At 42.1% G+C, this 22663-nt stretch overlaps 2 protein-coding genes and 1 non-coding gene across 4 annotated transcripts in view; 1 reads left to right on the top strand and 2 right to left on the bottom strand.

The window, feature by feature from the left end:
• The window catches only part of LOC126268175 (opioid-binding protein/cell adhesion molecule homolog), a 2429635-nt gene that overhangs the window by 763125 nt on the left and 1643847 nt on the right, over positions 1–22663 (bottom strand). The gene's annotated exons all lie outside the window — the stretch shown is intronic.
• LOC126268174 (sodium-coupled monocarboxylate transporter 1-like) overlaps positions 5482–22663 on the top strand; it is a 229533-nt gene continuing 212351 nt past the window's right edge. Inside the window, exons 1-3 of one of the 2 annotated variants that reach the window (XM_049973769.1) lie at positions 5482–5640; positions 17529–17780; positions 21737–21896. In XM_049973769.1, coding sequence (XP_049829726.1) covers positions 17566–17780; positions 21737–21896 — 375 coding nt within the window. In that variant the 5' untranslated portion in view covers positions 5482–5640; positions 17529–17565. The remainder of the gene's footprint in view (positions 5641–17528; positions 17781–21736; positions 21897–22663) is intronic. The other variant, XM_049973768.1, reaches the window with a different exon arrangement.
• Trnas-cga (transfer RNA serine (anticodon CGA)) lies at positions 9522–9596 on the bottom strand. The gene has a single exon. It is a non-coding gene; the product is annotated as a tRNA-Ser (tRNA).

Here is a 22663-nt window from a genome sequence, read left to right as displayed (position 1 = left end):
GCAATATATGAAGACTTTCCTACTGGCTTGCTAACCCTAACACAAGAAAGGATTTTCTGTTGGGGTTGTCTCCCTTAGCCTTTGGAGTTTATCCTCCACCACAAGGCAGTGGTTCCCTTCTCATTTAATCCCCAGAATGGAGGGTTACCTCATCTGCCAGCTACGCCGTTCCGAAATTTTCCTTCTCCGCCGTCGCTGCCATTAAGGTCTTCACCCGTAACCCTGGGCATTGATTCCGTGTTATACCCCACGGGATTGGGGGTGCCTGAACTCAGCCATCCTAGCACTCTAGCCTACTGAAGTGTAGGATGCCCACCCCCGCGACATGGACGCGCCAGATAGGAATTACTCCAGTGGAGGAATAGGGTAGGGCACCCTACCTCCCTGGAGCCAGGTTAATGATTGTGTATGGTGCCAGAATCAAAGGAACGAACCACTCAAGATTTGACCCCACTGCTTCAAGTACTGGTGAAAATGATGGGAGACCTGATGATATTCATCAGTACAAGAAGATGAAACCAACTAGACTAAAAAATAAACTAAATATTGGCACCCTTAGTATATTAACGCTCAATGGAAAAATGGAAAAAATGACAGATGTACTAACAGAGAGGAAGTTAGATATATTGGGATTAAGTGAAACAAAGTGGAAGGGAAAAGATGAGAAGAATTTGAGAGGAGAAGGAAAACTGTACTGGAGTGGGAATAACATGTCTGGAAGAAATGGTGTAGGAGTGATGGTGAATAAGAATGTGCAAAGATGTATTGAAAATGTGAGATATGTATCAGACAGGATCATAATATTAAACCTGAGATTCCAAAAAGAAACACTAAAAGTAATCTAGATTTATGCACCTCAAGTGGGATGTAGCGAAGAAGAGAAGATGGACTTTGAAAATGTGTTAGAAAACCATATAGAGAGTGTTAATATAGTGATGGGAGCTTTTAATGCACAGGTAGGCAAAGACAGAAAGGGATTTGATCAAATATTGGGATGTTTTGGATATGGTGGCAGAAATGAAGAAGGGGAAAGACTCCTGGTTTTGTGTCAGAGGAATGGAATGAAAATAGCAAACAGCTGGCTTATGAAGAGAGAAAGTCATGTTATCACCAGACACAGTTGGTATGGAAGAACGAACAGTGTAATTGATTATATTCTAGTAGATAGGCAATGGAGAGAGAAAGTAACAAATGTGAAGGTAATTCCATGTGTGAGTGCAGATGAAGACCATAGATTACTGGTGGGACAGTGGAAAATGAATCAGTGTGAGAAAAATAGAAAACAGAAGAAAGTGATGAGGATACGGGATTGGAAATTGAAGGAGAGTGAATGTGCTGAGAAGTACAGAGAATTAATAACACAAAAATTTCCAAAAGAAGTTTTTCTGCTTTTTAGAAAAAGAATGGAGTTTATTCAAAGACACTTTAGTCAAAGCAGCACAAAAAGTATGTGGCAGAACATCTGGAAAGGAAAAAAATAAGACAGACAAGTTGGTGGGATGATACCACAATCCAAGCAGTTAGAAGAAAGAATGGAGCATGGAGAAAATGGTGGAAAACAAAAAATGACAAAGACCATAAAAGATATATAGGAAAAAGAATATGTGCAAAGAAATAGTGGAAACAGCAAAGAAAACGGCATGGGAAGAGTTTACAAAAAAATTGAAGAAGATGTGAAGAGCAATAAGAAAATGTTCTATAAAATGATGACAAATAAAAGGAAGGCTTCTGAAGTACCAGTAAAGATGGAAACAGAGGACGGTACCATTATTTAAGATCCAGGGAATATAAAAGATCTCTGGAAAGAACATTTTATGAAGCTGTTAAACGCTGAGGAGCAGGTACATGAGGAAACAACAAATAATGGAGAAATTTAGAGAAGTTGGGAAGCAGAATTAGGACAAATTACACGGGAAGAAATGAAAAAGCTGTGAAGAACATGAATGGGGGGAAAGCCCCAGGACCTGATGAAGTATCAGTGGACATGATAAGAGCAGCAGGTCCAGTGGGAATGCAGTGACTGTATATTGTACTATCAAGCGTGTGGAGAAATAGTAAAGTACCTGACGACTGGAGAATAGGAGACACTGTTCCCATCTTCAAGAAAGGCAATAAAAGACTCTGAAAAAGCTACAGAGGAATAACCTTTATGAGTCATACAGCCAAGATTTTTGAAAGAACTTTACTAAATCGAATAAGTGAAAAGATAGAAAAGGAGCTGAGTGAAGAACAGCATGGGTTTAGGAAAGGAAGGAGCACGATAGCCCTGATATTTTCTATCCGTCAACTGATGGAAAAAAGCTGGGAGTAAAGGGTGATAATGGTTTTTATAGACATAGAAAAGGCATATGACTCAGTTGACAGGGAAAGACTCTGGGAAGAACTGAAGAAGATAGATATAGAAGATTGATACATTAATGTTATGAAGACAATGAACAGAGGCCACAATTGTAGAATTAGAACACCATTGGGGAACTCTGAATACTTCGAAATAAGACAAGGACTTAAGCAAGGAAGTATTCTATCTCCTGCGCTTTTTAATGTTGTGATGGAGGGAATTAATAGGGCAGTTAAAGATATAGTAAAAGAAAAAAAGATAAAAAGATGATTTTTGCAGATGATAAGGTAATATGGGGTGATAAAGAGGTAGATGTGCAGTTACAGCTTGATGCGTGGAAGGAAATAATGAAAAGGTATGGATTAAAAATAAATGAAGATAAGAATGAAGTAATGGTATTTGGAAGAGAGAAAGGAATCAATGGAAATACTACCTTGAATGGAGAACCCCTCAAAGTGGTAGAAGGGAGTGAAATATCTAGGGATGGAAGAATAACCAACGAAATTAATAGGAGGTTACAGAAGGGAGGCAATTTCTACCAAACAATAAAACATCTGAATTGCAATAATGAGGTGTCAGAAAGAGCAAAACTCCTTATGTATAAGAATTATAACATCCATATTGTCACCTATGGTGGAGAAACATGGACAATGACAGAAAGGGACTGGAGCAGACTGCAAGCAGGGGAAATGAAATTTCTCAGAGCAGTTAAGGGAAAAACAAGAATGGACAGAGTATGGAATGTAGAGATTAGAAAGGACATCAAACAAGAAAGTATGAGAGAAGAAATAGAAAGAAAGAGATTAAGATGGTATGGGCATGTTAAGAGGACGCATGGGTAGAGACTCCCCAAAATTGTGGAAGAACTAAAGATGGATGGGAAAAGACCTAGAGGGTGCCCAAGAACACGGTGGAAAATGGGAGTGAAAATATCTGTTGAAAGGAGAGGTGTGACCTGGCAGCAAGTGGAGGAAGAAAAGTGGTGGGAGGACCGAGCCAAATGGAGAGGATTCGTCAGCACCCAGACCCGGCAGTAGCTGGAGCGGGATTCGGATATAGATAGTTGACATTATTCGACAGTGTTTGCAGGAATGTGTGAACTGTAGCCGAACGTAGCGTCAGGAACGAAGCAATTGACCTACAGAGACGACAGGAAGTAAGGACAAAGCAATCGTCAGAGAGGAACTCAGAGCGGATTCGTTATTATCGTGGATCCAACGTGCAACGGGTTCTTCAGGGACCACACGCGCCATTAATAGGCGGCTAACAAAAAGAGAACTGAGCTCATGGTGACCCTTGCTTCGAATACCATTAACTCTACACCAAGAATCCCGTTTGCAATGGTATCAAGCACATTTGCCCTGGAATGTTATTGGTTGGAATAAAATGATCTTCTGTGTTGACCCCGCCTCGAACTGAGGCCCGACTACCAGCAAAGACGTGTCTGGAGGCTCTCGAGACGGCAGTGGGATACCAACCTGGCTATCGCCCACCCGTACAGCCAGAAAGCCGGGAGTGATGGTCTGGTGTTCCCTTTCATTCCATAGGAGGCCACCTTTGGTTGCCATCCGCGGCACTCTTAGAGCAGGTGGTGGGACGACGATACTGTGCGCCCCATTTTGTTGCCATTGATCACAAGCAATGCTGGGCTTACATTTTGGTAAGATAATGCATGCCCGCACAAGGCGTGGCGTTCTGCTGCTTGTATTTGCCAAACTCTACCTTTCACAGTAAGGTTCCAGGAACTGTCCCAACTGAGAACCTTTGGAGCATTATAAGCATGGCCCTCGAACCAGCTCACCAACTGGACAACTCTTATCAGTGAATCAGAAGTCGAATGATTGTTTGCATAAGGAACGCAGATGGATCAACTCGTTACTGACTTGCTCAATTTGGGAAGCTGTTTCTCTTAAGGGGGGTAGGATGTTAAACGGGCCGACTTGGAGCAGGAGAGGCACCACAGGACATTTTAATTTCCACTGTCTATACTTTGACAAGTAAATTCATAGAACTTTGTCAGCAAGACCAGGAAGGATTCAGGATTCACACTCGCAGCAGCGTAAGTTAAAAAAACATAAAAAATAATATTATTTTACATGTGAAATTTCATCATTTTTCACTTACTATTGGCTGCATTTGTTGCTATAGGTACACTTTTCTTCATAAGTAAGAGAAACTGTTCGATAAATTGTGCACGGCATACAAACCATACATACAGGTGTCTGAAACTCTAGAACCTGTGTAATTTATGAAACGATGAATGAGCTGTTACGTTTTAAACTTTATGTTCAGAAAAAAATAAAATTTTGTAGTTAGTTATCTCAATTTTTACCACCGTTTGTAATAGATTTGGAAAATTCTGGAGTTTCATACACCTGTAAGTGTGGTTTGTATGATGTGCAAAATTCATCAAATAATCTCTCTTACTTGTGAAGAAAAATGTACCTGTAGCAAGAAATGCAGCTAACAGTAAGTGAAAAAATGATCAAATTTCATAACTAAAAAAATTATGTTGTTATGTTTTTGTACTTCAACTGCTATGAGTGTGAATACTGAATCCTTCCTGGTCATGCTGACAAAGTTTTATGAATTTATTTGTATAAGTATAGACAGTAGAAAATAAAATGTCCTGTGGCGCCTCTCCAAGTCGGCCCGTTTGACGTCCTAACCCCCTTAAATAAATCATCAATTTTCTCTGCAATTGTCTTAATTTCCTTGTATGTACATATACATTACAGGTACTGATTTCCGTCTATTCGGGCTACCCCATTGGGATTATTCCTTCGTGGAGCGTCTTTTTTTTTTTTTTTTTTTTTTTGTCTGAAAGTGTATTTTGTCTTGCGTGTATAACAGGAATTACTTCTGCGGTCGACCTGTAAGCGTTCTCACCCCTTATGATTCGTGAGAGGATGAGGACGCACGCGTGCAAGGACAGTTACAGCATCGAAAGAGCTGAGTCATGTAGCGCACAGTGGCAAGAGATTACGGAAGACGTGTGAATGACCGCATTTTCGGCATTTCTTTCCTCATACTCGTAGTCGTCGTAGTGGAAAGCTCCTATCATAAACATCAGCAGCCGGAGAGTGCCGCCGACAGCTCAAGGCTTGCCGAGAGATTATAAAATGCTCCGCACGGGAGTCGCCGTTGCTGCTGAAACAGCCACGGCACAGCAGCCAGGTACCTCTGCACTTGCACTAGGGACGTCGACCGGCTGAGGAGACGCAGCCGCCGAAATCAACAGTCCTGCTGCACCGCTCTCACCGCCGCCCTGTCAACATTTCCTTTCAAAATCAGGCACCGAGGTAACGACCATTTTGCAAGGCAGCCCGTGGGCAAGTGACCTGTAACACAAATGGTTTTACAAGCAAGGCATCCGCAGGTGGTGAAGATTGCGATGAATGAAAAGGCCGCTGCTAACCCATAAACTTGTTTTAAATTACCATACGACCTCGTTACGGACGCATATTTAGCTGTAACTTACATATTTAAGGATTGAAATATCATTATAAACCGTACTGCACTTTTTGTACGGTTTTAGTTCATTATTTGAAGACTTAAATACCCAGAAATAGTTCCATTAATCCATCATGAGGTGAAGCCAAGTCCTTAGTTAAGGCGTTTCCATTCTGAGAATACTGTCTTTATCTAAACAATAAATAAATAAAACTGGACGAACGAAATCTAGATCAGAAATTGAGAATGAGCTTATTGCAATATCGTCTAAGAATGTTGTCGGGTACATAGCATGGATACCATGCCAATTCACTGCTTGTGCCAGTGTTTGTAAGAAAATGGAACTTTACTGTAAGCTAAAACCAGCTTACAAAAATTTATCTAATAGTATAGTTAACGGTGGACATTGTGCAAGACGGTAGTTACAATTGCCTAGGGAAGAACGAAATGAAGAAACTGAATGTACGAATTCTGACTGATTCATTTTACGATAAGTTGATGGTAAATTGTTTCAACACGAGGAAATGATTGTGCAGGAGGACAAAAGTAAAACAGCAGTAGTAATTTCAGAATCTGATGGAATAAGTAAAGCAACAAAATATTTCTAACTGAATAAGATAACAAAATGTGGAAAGGATTTTACAGCAAAATAGATAGCAAATAAAAAAAAGTTTTTATTACATCTAAATTTTTTCCTAGCAAATTTTTAAAAATGTGTTACATACGCATCTGATTGTATCTACACTACGGGGAAGAGTAAACCCGCACAAATCCTACCCGTTACGACGACTAGTGATCGCAATTTGCGGAGGAGGATTATGAGACTGAAAAGTCACTTGCCGGCTATCTGAATAAGCATTTCTGGCATCCACTTAATTTAACATTAAAAATAGGAACAACTTATTATAAGCTGACAGGATTTATCTGTTGCTACTGGAACACGTGTGAAGACAATGATGGTAGAAACATTACTCCATTATAGCAACCGAACAGATTCAAAACATTATTGACGAGAAGCCACACACTGTCTGTTATAGGTAAAGGAAGTGTTATTAAAGATCGTCCCAATTTCCAGTACTTTCACTTTGAAAATGAATTTTATCCGCTGGAGGAATGTTTGGCCATTGATCCACTACACGCCTTTATCTTGGCAAACTTTTTCGTGATATGTTTTGAACGAGACCTGTTGCAAATTTTCCTCAGCATGCTGGTAGGTTACTTCTATCGAACATATATATGGATGATGTGTTACGTTTCTGTTGCACTTGAATTGTGAGCATCAAAAAACACCGTTTACCTTACAGCAGACAGAGGATAGCAACTCACTATTTTTTGAGCTGTCACTGACTTTAAAGAAAAGCAAAAAAAAAAAAAAATATTTTGGCAGTTACAGAAAGTCTACAACGGCAACCTGGTTATTAACAATGATTCATGACACATATTTATGTATGAACCAGCTGCAGTTCGTGCTATGCTGAATCGTGTGAAATCCCCCTTTCAAAATAGGCTCAAAGTAAAGAATACACACTCATACACTATGTTGCTTATCAAAATGGGTATAAAATAGGATTTACTACCAATAAAGTCCATTCGAACAGGCTTCGGAAAGCCCAACTGTACCGACCGACCACCGTGTCGTCTTCAGCCTAAATGTGGACACTGAAGGGCATGTGGACATCACATCGCTCTCCGGCAGTTGTCACTTACCGCAATTGGAGCCACTACTACTTAATCAAGTAGCTCCTCAACTGCCACCACAAGGGCTGAGTGCAACAACGTTGGACAGACACGGTCAGTCATCCATCCAACTTCCAGCGCAGTCTGACAGCACATAACTTCGCTGATCTGACGAGAACTGGTGTTACCACTGGAGCAAGGCCGTTCGTGTTATCAATAAGGGTACATGGGGGATGCTATAACACTTCAAAAAAGCTAATCAAACAAAGTAAGTGGTATTTTTTAGTAGACTAGTAGATACTTTAGGAATAAATACATCTGGTTAACGTGTGCTTAAAAACAAAATAAATAAATTAATTAATTAACAAATCCGCTGTAATTTTGGCGTAATATAGCAGTTCAAACGGACGGTGAAAGTCAAACCGGCAAGTTTGTTAAAATGATTCGCGCAGACTTCCAGTTTGCGTCGATCAGGGGAGCAATGACATGTGCAGTAGGCACCTCATAAAAGGTCCCGTGGGCGAGAGGCCACCAATCTTACAGTTCACTCCCTTCTGCTCCACAGTGGTCCTTGAACTGTTATGGTTTCAAAGTTTCATTTACAGGTCCAATGCTGAATGGTAAAATTCAAGAAAAAAAGTGTTGCAGAAATCGCATCCACGTTAAAAGTAGGAAACAGAAGAGAAAATCCTACCACTGATGTTGTTTTAAATGAATAAAACGAAACGTGTATATTATTGAAATCACATATTTCAATAGATGCTGGCATTGACCAGTATTGATAAATTATTGATACGGCAGTTGCCGATACTATGTACACAGATGGGAGATTTGACTGCCATTACTTCGAAAACTGGAAATTTGTGATAAGGACTATGGTACCAAACTGCTGACGTCATCGGCCCTAGGCTTACGCACGACTTAATATAACTTAAATTAACTTACACTAAGGGCAACACATACACACACATGCCTGAGGGAGGACTCGAAGCAGGCTGGTGTGGCCGAGCGGTTCTAGGCGCTTGAGTCTGGAACCGCGCTACCGCTACGGTCGCAGGTTCGAATCCTGCCTCGGGCATGGATGTGTGTGATGTCCTCAGGTTAGTTAGCTTTAAGTAGTTCTAAGTTCTAGGGGAATGATGACCTCAGATGTTAAGTCCCATAGTGGTCAGAGCCATTTGAACCATTTGAGGACTCGAACCTACGACGAGGGGCCATCATTCCGGAAGTGCCACTTACTTTAATATATTTACGTCGCTTGAACCTGTTCAGATCAGTCACAGTTATAATTTACACGTAGCTGCATTCATGAAAATGTTTTTAGAACAGCACATACTGTACTATCCTGTCCAGATCAGGTCACTCTACACGCAGTCACATTCCTGCCGCGAGCGTTCTTGCAGCTGCGGACAGTGGACATAACTGAAAAGGGTTCTACTTGGCCTAAGCACACGAGATACAAGCAAGAAGTGCACACACAACACAGTAATATGAAAATCGACCATGTCCTTACAGAAGGAGAAGCCCAACCTCCACCCCTCCCTCCCCCGCACCCGTCGCCCATTCCCCTCCTCCTCCCACATACATCCATCCCCCACTCACGCACGCCCCCAACCCCTACATACCAAACTGACGATCCCCTGATTTCCCAGACTGCGTCTCAAAACCCTCCTTTAGAAATTCTGTCTTACTATTATATAATCAGTCGGAAATGTTCCGGTATCTCCCGGTCTCTTCCCTACTGACCACCTTCCCTTATGATTGTTAAACCAAGTATTAGCGATGATTAAATTACACTCTGTGAAAAATTGTAGCAGGCAGCTTACTCCTTCATTCCTTTCCCAGAATCCAAATTCACTGATAACTATCCCTTACCCTTATTTTCCTGCTATCGAATTCCAGCTTCACATCACAATTAAATTTTCGTCTCCCTTAACAACGCGAATAATTTCTTTGATCTCATACATTTCATCAGTCTCTTCATCCAGAATGAGATTTTCACTCTGCAGCGGAGTGTGCGCTGATATGAAACTTCCTGGCAGATTAAAACTGTGTGCCCGACCGAGACTCGAACTCGGGACCTTTGCCTTTCGCGGGCAAGTGCTCTACCAACTGAGCTACCGAAGCACGACTCACGCCCGGTACTCACAGCTTTACTTCTGCCAGTACCTCGTCTCCTACCTTCCAAACTTTACAGAAGCTCTCCTGCGAAACATGCAGAACTAGCACTCCTGAAAGAAAGGATATTGCGGAGACATGGCTTAGCCACAGCCTGGGGGATGTTTCCAGAATGAGATTTTCACTCTGCAGCGGAGTGTGCGCTGATATGAAACTTCCTGGCAGATTAAAACTGTGTGCCCACCGAGACTCGAACTCGGGACCTTTGCCTTTCGCGGGCAAGTGCTCTACCAACTGAGCTACAGAAGGACGACTCACGCCCGGTACTTACAGCTTTACTTCTGCCAGCACTTGCCCGCGAAATGCAAAGGTCCCGAGTTCGAGTCTCGGTCGGGCACACAGTTTTAATCTGCCAGGAAGTTTCATGTTAGTCTCTTCATGATTTGTAGAGCTACTTAACATATAAACTTGTACTACGGTGGAGTGTATTGGCTACTCTAGAACGTTCAATATTCAGTTCACAGTAGTTTACCCGCATTCTTATTTTATTATTTATTATTAAACCTACGTCTGCATTAGCCCTATTTCATTTTCTATTTATAATTCTTTATTCATTCATTCAAGTAAACGTCAAAAGTCCTGTTCTTCCTACCACCAAAATGTACTAATTCCAGCTACAACTAACTTTAATCTACCCATTTCCCTTTTTAAATTTTCTAACTACGTGCGCGATATCGCAACTTTTATCTACGTAGGAAAATATTCAGTATATGGAAGTATACTTCTTGTAACTGGGATTCAGAGTCATATAAAACTTTTTGGAGGACATAATCTCTACGCCAGTGACTGTTATAAGTTTTTATTACACTATTGCAATTTCGGCCTTAGGCCATTATCAAGTAACCATAATATCAGCACTTCATAATGGCCTAAGGGCGAAATTGTAATAGTGTAATAAAAACCTAAAACAGTCACTGGCGTAAAGATGATGTCGTTCAAAAATATATGGAAGTGATTCCGTGACACCTTTCAGACTGACAACTTTAGTTCCTTTCACCATGAACGCCACGAGTACCACACGACGTTCCTTTTACTAACACCAGGCTTGAGTCCAGGGTTCGGTCCTGATTCTGCAAGAGGACGGACACATAGTTAGTTGCAGTCGTCCTCACACCTCCCTATCACACATTTAACTTGCTGTCACTCAGAAATTTAATTTGGCATAGACAATTATGATTTTGAAAATATCTGCAATAACATATACAATAAGATTTCACATAATAGTAGTGATTAGCTTGTGCCTGCTAGTGATTAGATTATCGATTTAGCATTGGGACGGTCGGGAGCTAGTATCTGATAGTGTGGTAAAGTGCTGAGCATGAAAAAAATAATCAGTTTAACCTATTTACTTACTTCGGAGGCCACATTTATTATCAATGAATTAAGCAATACTTACCCGACGCAGATGACATGATCTATACAAACAATTATGAATAATAAATCTCATGGAAATTGCCCAAATAAAAATACTGAACTTACTCTGTCTATAATGGTAGAGATAATTTCTTCTTTTAAAACAAACCAAACCAGCTCCTTGAGCTCCATAAATACTGGAAATTCGGCCCAGGCATAGTTACTGCGTCCAACAATAGTTTTGGCTAGTTTGAAATCAATATTACGAAGACCACAAAGTTCATAAACCTTAAACATAAAAAAAAGAAGACTTCCAAGGTAACAGAATATACAACTTCTATACAGGATTTAAAATAAGAATGTGTGCATTAACCAACTGACAAGCATAAACAATTATTCACTAGAAAAAAATCCAAAGAAAATACAGGCATGAAACACACGCGTTAACCAATGAATAATGACTGGCTTAAGATCAGCCCCTGGTCGGAACGGTTTCTCTATTCATTTCATATTGTAGAACATACACACAAAAATGCATTAAATTTACATAACATGTAAATGGAAAATAGCACGCCGATCTACAGCTAGTGTCCGTTTGATCCGCCAATACGTGCTGTTAACAGAGCAGAATTTACACAACAAAATAAATTACTGCGCATAAGCCCGCGTGGGATTAGCCGGGCGGTCTAAGGCGCTGCAGTCGTGGACTGTGCGGCTGGTCCCGGCGGAGGTTCGAGTCCTCCCTCAGGCATGGGTGTATGTGTCTGTCCTTAGGATAATTTAGGTTAAGGAGTGTGTAACTTTAGGGACTCATGACCTTAGCAGTTAAGTCCCACAATATTTCACAAACATTTGAACATTTGATACTGCGCATAATGGGCAGTTTAATCTTAACTGACGATTAAAAACATTAAAGATCCCTAAATACGGAGAGTGCATGCACTACCAGTGCAGGTGAAGGTATATCTTACTAGATCAAAGTTAAATGACAGTGAAAGAAATTTATAATATTATCTCGATCTTCCATCTGCGCCAATTGGATTAAAATCCATGAATTTTCGGCCGGGTGCTTTTCGGCCATTGTCAGCTGGTGTCTGTCTTTTGGTTGCTGCTACCACCATCACATGACGTGTACCTGCCTTCTGTGACGTCACTAGTGATCGCTGCAATGTCACATAAAGTAACGTTTTCTTTGAGCACCCGCGGCTGTGTACGGGCTGTCGCAACAACCAAAAGACAGTCACCAGGAAATAGGTCTAGTCCAACTCCAGATTATGGCCCTCTACGGCGAATGCAGTCTTCAATCACTGGTCTGATGTGGTCCGTCACAAATTCCTCTCCTTGTACTGCGCCTGCGCCAGCCTCTTCATCTCAGAGTGACACAGGCATCCTCCGTCCTCAATTGTTTGCCAGATGTATTCCAATCCACGTGTTCCTCTACAATTGCACCCTCTATACCTCTTTCTAGTACCATGGAAGTTACTCCCTATTGTCCTAACAGATGTCCTATCATACTGTCCCTTCCTCTTGTCCGTTTTCTCCATATATTTCTTTCATCTCCGATTCTGGTCAGAACCTAGTCATTGCTTACCTTATCAGTCCACCTAACTTTCAACATTCATCTGCAGCAATGAGTATCAAATTCCTCGATTCTCTTCTGTTCTGGTTTTCCCACAGTTCGTGTTTCAGTACTACACAATGCTGTGCTCAGAATGTATGTTCTCAGGAATTCCTTTCTCTGATACAAGAAGACTTCTTTTGGCCAGGAATGTCCCTTTTGTCAGTACTAGTTTGCTTTGGGTGTTCTCCTTGCTCCGTCCATCACGAGTTATTTTGCTGCCTACGTAGCTGAACTCCGTAACTTGGCTACTCCGTCAACAACATCCCAACGTTAAGTTTCTCGCTGTTCTCATTTCTGGTGCTTGTCATTACTTTCGTCATCCTTCAATTTATCAGACAAGATCCTGTACCCATTAACTTCTTCATTTCTTTCAGCAGATCCCGAAATTCTTCTTCACTTTGACTCACGATAGCAATGTCATCAGTGACTCTTACCACTGACATCCTTTCATTTTGAATTTTAATTTCACTCTTGAATCTTTCTTTTTATTTCTACCGCTGCTTCTTCTATGTATAGACTGAACAGCAGGGCGGAAGAATACGTCCCTGTCTAACACCCTTCTTAATCCGATCACTTAGCTTTTGGTGTTCCACTCCTATTATTATTCCCTCTTGACTAATGTACATATTATACATTACTCATCTCTCCCTACCGCTTTCCGAAATTTTCTCAGGATTTCGAATACCTAGCACCATTTCACATCGCCGAAAGCTTTTCTCAGGTCGATAAATCCTGTGGCGGGGCATGATTTTTCTTTAGTCTTGCTTCTGTTACCAATCGCAACATAAGAACTTCCTCACTTGTGCCTTTAACTTTCCTAAAGCCAAACTGATCGTCATCTACTATATCCTCAATTTTCTTTTCAATTCTTCTGTATATCATTATTGTCAGCAACATGTATGCATGAACTGTTAAGTTGATTGTGCGGTAATTTTCGCAGTTGTCAGCTGTTGCTGCCTTCGGATTTGTGTAAATGACGTTTCCCGGAAAACTGATGATTATTGCCAGTCCCATACACTCTACAATCCAACGTGAATAATCTTTTTTTTGCCACTTTACTCAACGATTTTAGTAATTGTGATGCAATGTTATCTGTCCCTTCTGCCCTATTTGCTTTCAAGTCTTCAGAGTTCCTTAGAATTCTGTTTCTAATACTGGATCCCCTATCTCTTCTATATCAACTCCTGTTCCTTCTTCTATCACATCAGACAGGCCTTCCCCATCACAGAAGCCTTCAATGTACTATATCCACCTATCCGCTCTCTCCTCTGCTTTTAGCAATGGAATTTCCATTGCAGTCTTAATGTTAACACTCTTGTTTTGACTTATCTTCATGCTGAGTCAGTTCTTCCAACAATCATTTCTTTTTCGATTTCTATACATTTTTAATAGAGCCATTTCGTTTTAGTTTCCCTGCGCTTCCTGTTTGTTTCACTCCTGACGATCCCGTACTTCTGTATTCCTGAATTTCCCTGAACATTTTTGTACATAATTATTACATCCAGCAACTGAAGTAGTTTTTGTGTTATCCATTGTTTCTTTGCAGTTACCTTTTTTATACCTAAGTTTTTCATTCAAATTTCTGTGATTGGCCTTTTTAGAGATATCCATTCCTGTTCAGCTAAACTGCCTGCTGAGATATTTGTTATCGCAGTATCTAACCGTAGAGAAATTCCAGCGTATCTCTTCATTCCTTAGTTCTCCCGTCTCTCACGCCTTCGCACGTGGGTTGCGTATACGCATAAAACCTCGTCGAGGCGCCATAGAAACTGTAACTAGGTAACAAAGCACAAAGGCGTTCCGGAAGCAAAGGTATGGATACGAATGTGCGCATTATTCAATCATAATATCTAAGGAATTGCAGGCCAGGCTGATTACATCTGAAAAGCTTTCATACAAAAATTCAGAAATGTCAGCGTCATGATATTAATTTTTAGAACTGTAAACTCTTATAATTTCGATAAAATCACAATTTACACAATATAAAACCGAAGTGTGCACTCAGAATTACTAGTATTCCACAAAGTACTATGCGAGCATTAAAACGACAGGAATGCTCGTTCTGTCACTCGTTTTCGCCTATATCTGGAAAATTAGTCTTTGCGTCATTTTTTCTCTCTTGAAATGCTGTTTCCCTTTCTGACCTTCCCTTTTAAATTTTCTATGGTTTATCGATTCTAGCTGATGTCTCATGAACCGTGTCGAATATATTGTTGACAGTACGCATGGCCAGCCTGTGAATAAGCCCAATTGGATGGAACGTTTAGTGGCCCGGCCGAAAGCACAACTATGTGGCCTGGTGCAGCTAAAATGCATCTACTGTTTACCAATGTCAAGTTACTCCAGACATGCTGTTTGCTACAGTAGTCTGGTCTGGTTGTGCACAGCACAATGTTAGTATCCATATTTCTTTTATAACATTTGGCAAACAATGTTCAATTAACTGAAAACTAGTTTCCATTTTACGTAAGAATAATGTACTTTTCGGGATTTTATTACTTTGTCTAAAAACAAATCTTACGAAGGTTGATATACATTCGGTACATGCAGGCTAAAGCTACTTTTATCTGAAACGCAGTGATAACAGGATGCTAATTTACATTAATATTCCCTCTTTCATATGCCTCTACACAACATGTCCCTCCTCCCCCTACTTCCTCACGCACTCAGCGTCTCCCACCTCACACCGTCTCCCTCTTCTACCTGCCTTTCACATCTCCTTCCATTTTCATCTACTCTCTTCTATCCATCTGTGTATCCCTTCTCTGTCCATATTCTGTTCCTCACTGTCTACCCATCTCCTCGTCATTCTCTCTGTCAATCTCCTTCACCACAAATCTCCTGTACCCCATGTCCTCCTCTTCCTGCTGTCAATCTCCTCTAATCCTTCTCTCTGTCCAGATCTTCATCCCCCTCTTTCCGCCTATCTCCTATCTTCTTCCATTCTCTCTCCAGCTCCTCCTCCCCTATATCTGTCCAATTTCTTCTCACTCTGTCAAAATCCTTTCCCCCTCTCTAACTCCTTCCACCCCATATCTTTCTGTCCATCTCCAGTCTGAGTCTGTCCATCTCATCTTCTCCCGAAGTCCACTTCCTCCTACGGCACCCACGCCCAATAGGAGTTAGGTGGTTTTTACCCCCCCCCCCCCCACTCCCACCCCTACCAGTATTTCTTCCCAGACTATAATTGTTATGTGCACCAAATTTGGTTGAAATAGATCCAGTGCTTTAGGAGATGGAGTGGAGCATACGTAAATTCGTGTGTCCTCAGAGAGTTTCGCACCGAACGGCCTGGGTGGCCGAGCGGTTCTAGGCGCTACAGTTAAGAACCGCGCGACCTCTACGGTCGTAGGTTCGAATCCTGCCTCGGGCATGGATATGTGTGTTGTTAGGTTTAAGTAGTTCTAAGTTCTAGGGGACTGATGACCTCAGAAATTAAGTCCCATAGTGCTCAGAGCCATTTGAACCATTTCTTTCGCACCAGCATGCTGAACACACACACACACACACACACACACACACACACACATACACACACACACACACACAAACACATACACACACACACACACACACACACACACACACACACACACACACACAAAATCACACACACCCACACACACATCCATTTCAAGCACATATGCAAGGTGTCCAACCAAGAGTCGTTAGGCGTCTCAACAGATGTCTTTGATGTCTCGGAAGCTATTTGCAATTTCGTGTTCGTACTGTGAGCCGATATCACTGCAAACAAATATTGCTCAACATGTCTTTTCATGCGACGTCCAATGGGGACGGAAAGCATCTGTTTATTTCTTATTATGAAAAAAAAAGATTTTTCAGGTGCTTTTACCTCCCTACTCGAAAGAGCTGTCCGAAATAAGTCCTGTACGTCATTCGTTTTATTTTTATGTAAGGACGTAAAATGCGAAGAATATCCAGAACTGCAGCAACGACTGAGCAGGCTGCCGCCACGCAGCAGCGCTGCTCATTAGCTGTTGGAGTACTGGATAGTCTTCATGTTTTAATACCTCTGTTAATAACTGTCGGTGAAACGAATAACGCACTACACGAATTTGGAACCGCTCTATCAAATAGGCAATCATACTTCCGCTTTAAAAAAAAAATGATCGTTTTGTTCCTAATAGAGAGGTAGCCAACACTTTCGGTCAACGTTGGAAGTCGCGTGAAAGACGTGATGGGCAGTATATGTCTGCGGTGACTCCAGATACAAAATGCAGACACTCTAAGAAGGGATACCCCTTACATAACTAGTCAAAGGCTATTATACATTTGATCAAGGAAATATCATGCGTCTAATGTTAGGTCTACTATGCTAATTTAGGTGTATGATACTAAATAATAAAATAAGTTACCGTAATTATACAATTATTTACGGCACATAATGATATCAGTTACTTATTGCTAGTAATGACATATATAATACACTTTATTCAGCTTTCCAGCTGCCAAAAACAAAACTTTTGTATTTTTAAGTTTTTTTTAAATTTCAGTTTAAAAACTTTATCGCATATTGTGCTTTTATCAGTGATCTTGTTAAACGTTGTAGGAGACATGTTAAGACACGTACTATATTTAATGCTGTTGTTCCAACTATTAACCTCACATTTTTAGCGTGTTTCTTTCATGATGCAATAAGACTTTATCACGTAATCAAACCTTTTCAGGCAAACTAACAGAGAAAGAGAACTAACTGAAGACAATATCTGAAATGCTGACACGTGTTTAAGACAAAATAATATTGTATCTTGATATAGGCGGCTAGTCTCAATTTTTCTTTGCAGTTGCACAAGGAAGACTGTATGCAAAAGATGATTATTAAACTCAAACGCAGTAGCTGTGGAAGATAGCTACTACATTTATCATATACCGTGCTGATCTTTGCAGGTATATACTACAAGCTCCAGACGTCTGTGACAGCAATATGGCATTCAACGCAAGTGTCGATTCGGAGTTGACGCAACACATGCTGTTCGGATGGGTGGACCACCTGTCGTTCGCACTCATGCTGGCCATTTCCGCAGCCATCGGTGTTTATTTTGGCGTGTTTGGTCGCGCCAAGAACACCGCACAAGTGGACTACCTGCACGGCGGCAAACGCATGAGGGTATTACCTGTTGCAGTGTCGCAAGTCTCTAGGTGAGAGACGTTACTGTGTATGAGAAATTTATCCCATCCTTTTACACCCTGTCGTCACCGTTGGAGTCTTCCGGCAACTTGCGCAGTATCGTCTTCGGATCCTGTCCAGAAAATTATAGCAGTCAGCTCTGTGGCGACGAAGAATAGTGACAGCAGAAGCTGGTTCCTTATTTTCTGTTTACCACTAATCTTTAGATAAGCTTCCACTGTTCATGTTAATGGAACACAACACGGGTTGTTCAGAAAATGTCGATCAAAACTTTTAGGACTTGTATAGGGAATGAGTAGATAATATGAAACTTCCTGGCACGTTAAAAATGGGTGCCGGACCAGAACTCGAACTCAAGTCCTTTGCCCGCCTCGGGAAAGTAGTCTACCGACTGAGCTACCCAAGCTCGAATCGCGACCCCTCCTCAAAGCTTTAGTTCCACCATTGCCTCGTCTCCTACCTTCCAGACTGCACAGAAGCTCTCCTGTGAAACGTTTAGAACTAGCACTCCTGGAAGAAAGGATATCGCTGAGACATGACTTATGTTGGGAATGTAGGAGGAGGTTACATTCAGTCAGAAAGATTTCCAACAATTAGTAATAAAATATATATTAAACATGAAGAAATACTCAAATGATGTTTCTTCTTGTGAAATGTGGAACACAATTAGACGTTTAAATTATCACGTCTCTAAAATACGGACGTCCTGTTGCTGTTCCTCTGAGTGATGCCTACATAGGGTCCAGAGCTGGCCTACGATGTGTACGGAGCCCAAGTCTCTGAGACGACGGACGAACACCGCAGCTTGTAGACTTGGGATACTGAAGAGATCTGTCCGCGTTACAACAGGGCAACCGTGTTTAACGGGGCACCGACCATTCGTTATCCACACACGTGACGCGCATAGGTTGGCAGCTGCGGCCTCTGTCGTACCTCGATATAATTTGAACTGACAATCCATACATCTCTTACGCCACGAGAGTTTCGGGCGTGGCTTATCGAAAAAAAGGTTCAAATGTGTGTGAAGTCCTAAGGGATCAAACTGCTCTGCACATCGGTCCCTAGACTTAAACTCTACTTGAAATTACTTATGCTAAGAACACCATGTATACACCCACGCCCGAAGGAGGACTCAACCTCCGGAGGTAAGGGCCACGCAATCCTGACATGGCGCCTCAAAAAACGCTACGTCTCCGAGCGGCGGCTTATCGTCTGTGGTGGGGTACTCAATGGAGACATCAGTACCGTCATTACTGATTAGCCACAGACTGGGGGATGTTTCCAGAATGCAGCGCGGTACATGCACATATTAAAAGTCCTGGCAGATTAAAACTGTGTGCTGGATCGAGACTCGAACTCGAGAGCTTCGCCTTTCGCGGGCATATGCCCTACCGACTGAACTACCCAACCACGACTCACGACCCGTCATCGCAGCTTTAGTTCTGCCGGTACCTCGCCTCCTACCCTCCAAACTTCGCAGAAGCTCTCCTGCGAAACTTACAAATTCGGTACTCCTGTAAGAAAGGATATTTCGGAGACACGGCTTAGAAACAGCCTGAGGAATGTTGCCAGAACGAAACTTCCACTCTGCAGCGAAGTGTGTGCTGATACGCACATATTATATCAATACAAACTACACTGCAGACTGAAAATTTCATTAAGGACTACATAATATTCTGAGCAGTCTCTCATGTCCGGAAACGTACCGTTTTCTTTCTACGACGGTTTCAGTTCTGCTTGAGGAATTGAATTAGGTAAGACGCAGTATAGTTATCTGGTAACAATTCGAAAGGAAACATAGCGATAAATTAATTTATGACTGAAGCACGTTTGTATTTGTTAACATTAAACATTCCGTATTTACTTTATCCCAAAACAAAACATAATCCACAATACTGTACGTACATAACAGTACTGATGCATGACAACATCAGGTGACCGTCTGACGTAGTAGTCGTCATTGTGTCTACCGTATAGCATACCAGAACAAGCAACTCTTTCCACAGCAGAAGTGGAAGCCTTATTCATCTTAATTAAAACTGTCGTAGAACGTGAACAGTACGTTTCCGGACATGCCTTCGTGTTCAAAATATTATGTACTCAATCTCCCCTAAATCTCCTAAAAGTTTGTAACAGGAACTTCCGATCATTATCTATGATACAGGCTGCCAAATCACTTTACTAGCATTATTCGTGATTCAGTGAGTACCACCTCTTACTTTCAGTATTGGCATCATGTGGTTTCATTCTATTTTTATGAAGCCATTGCTTCAATATGACCTTTTCAACATCCACTTGGAGCACCTCACTTAGGATCTTCGGAAGTGGAAATAATGTACACTCCACGAAATTGAAATAAGAACACCGTGAATTCATTGTCCCAGGAAGGGGAAACTTTATTGACACATTCCTGGGGTCAGATACATCATATGATCACACTGAAAGAACCACAGGCACATAGACACAGGCAACAGAGCATGCACAATGTCGGCACTAGTACAGTGTATATCCACCTTTCGCAGCAATGCAGGCTGCTATTCTCCCATGGAGACGATCGTAGAGATGCTGGATGTAGTCCTGTGGAACGGCTTGCCATGCCATTTCCACCTGGCGCCTCAGTTGGACCAGCGTTCGTGCTGGACGTGCAGACCGCGTGAGACGACGCTTCATCCAGTCCCAAACATGCTCAATGGGGGACACATCCGGAGATCTTGCTGGTCAGGGTAGTTGACTTACACCTTCTAGAGCACGTTGGGTGGCACGGGATACATGCGGACGTGCATTGTCCTGTTGGAGCAGCAAGTTCCCTTGCCGGTCTATGAATGGTAGAACGATGGGTTCGATGACGGTTTGGATGTACCGTGCACTATTCAGTGTACCCTCGACGATCACCAGAGGTGTACGGCCAGTGTAGGAGATCGCTCCCCACACCATGATGCCGGGTGTTGGCCCTGTGTGCCTCGGTCGTATGCAGTCCTGATTGTGGCGCTCACCTGCACGGCGCCAAACACGCATACGACCATCATTGGCACCAAGGCAGAAGCGACTCTCATCGCTGAAGACGACACGTCTCCATTCGTCCCTCCATTCACGCCTGTCGCGACACCACTGGAGGCGGGCTGCACGATGTTGGGGCGTGAGCGGAAGACGGCCTAAGGTGTGCGGGACCGTAGCCCAGCTTCATGAAGACGGTTGCGAATGGTCCTCGCCGATACCCCAGGAGCAACAGTGTCCCTAATTTGCTGGGAAGTGGCGGTGCGGTCCCCTACGGCACCGCGTAGGATCCTACGGTCTTGGCGTGCATCCGTGCATGGCTGCGGTCCGGTCCCAGGTCGACGGGCACGTGCACCTTCCGCCGACCACTGGCGACAACATCGATGTACTGTGGAGACTACGTCCACCCGGCCTCCCGCATGCCCACTATACGCCCTCGCCCAAAGTCCGTCAACTGCACATACGGTTCACGTCCACGCTGTCGCGGCATGCTACCAGTGTTAAAGACTGCGATGGAGCTCCGTATGCCACGGCAAACTGGCTGACACTGACGGCGGCGGTGCACAAATGCTGCGCAGCTAGCGCCATTCGACGGCCAACACCACGGTTCCTGGTGTGTCCGCTGTGCCGTGCGTGTGATCATTGCTTGTACAGCCCTCTCGCAGTGCCCGGAGCAAGTATGGTGGGTCTGACACACCGGTGTCAATGTGTTCTTTTTTCCATTTCCAGGAGTGTAGATATATTTTGTTAATATGTATTACGTATTTTTATTTTATGTGACGTTTTGCATCCTTGAGCATCTCTTCATTATACATGTATGTCTCATCTAATATTCTCATTAATTATTAGTGTATGGTCTCTTAATTTTGAAATTTAGGTTTATATTTGTGTGCATAACACACCAATATGTTGAAGATCACTCTCACGTTTATGATCTTCTTTCTTTCATGCATGTAAACCCTGCAATTCCCAGTCATATCTCTGGAATCACGCTGATGGGAGTACCTGCAGAAGTATACCTATATGGCAGCGTCTACGGATGGGTTTGCTTATCAGTCATCATTTTCGCACTCATCACCAACTACGTGTTTCTTCCTGTTTTCTTCGACTTGCAGCTCACATCAACTTATGAGGTGAATTCCAAAACAACTGTAGTTGTATCAGGATTTAATTTATCATTGGACAAAATGAAAATAGCTATAAATAAATTGGTTAAAATTATCAGTTTTGTACTAGTTCGTGCTGACCTAGATTAAGGTGGAACGTTATCTTAAGCTATTTAATTAATATATTTGGTAATGTATCTTAATGACGTAGTCAAGTGCATCTTTTGCAAAGAATGGGACTGAACATTTGTCAGAGTCTGTTTTATTGGTCCGTTGACTGTATGTCTTTGGTGATAAGATTTTTAGTGTTAAAATTTTATCACAGGTACCAGTATACAGCATTTATGAAAGCAGCTACAAGTGATTTAACGATAGAAACTGAGGAGAACAACATTATTTTTATCATGTTATACACATATCTACACAAAATTAGTAAGTTTCTTGGAAAAAATGAATTGGATTTCGATTTAAATCGCCTATGTCAATACAGTTTCTCAGGACCGCTTTGCCTAGACACGTTCTTACTCCTCTTGGACGTTCACTAAGTGACGAAACAATTAAATTTTCTCGGATACCACCGTGGAATATTCCCGCTTAATGCCCTACAGTCCTATGAAGTTGCGAAAGGTGGTGGCGCTATACGTAGCCCTCAGAATGGCCTCTGTGAAGGAGGTGCGTTCCAAGCAGTGAGCTGTCATTGAGTTTCTTTTGGTGGAAAAACAGAGCATCGCAGGTATTCATATGCACTTGCAGAATGTCTACGAAGACCTGTCAGTGAACAAAAGCCCTGTGAC

Source organism: Schistocerca gregaria, chromosome 4 (assembly GCF_023897955.1).
Source record: "Schistocerca gregaria isolate iqSchGreg1 chromosome 4, iqSchGreg1.2, whole genome shotgun sequence".
NCBI lineage: Eukaryota > Metazoa > Arthropoda > Insecta > Orthoptera > Acrididae > Schistocerca > Schistocerca gregaria.
The sequence above is the reverse complement of the archived record's forward strand: the minus strand, read 5'-3'. Positions and strand labels throughout refer to the sequence as shown.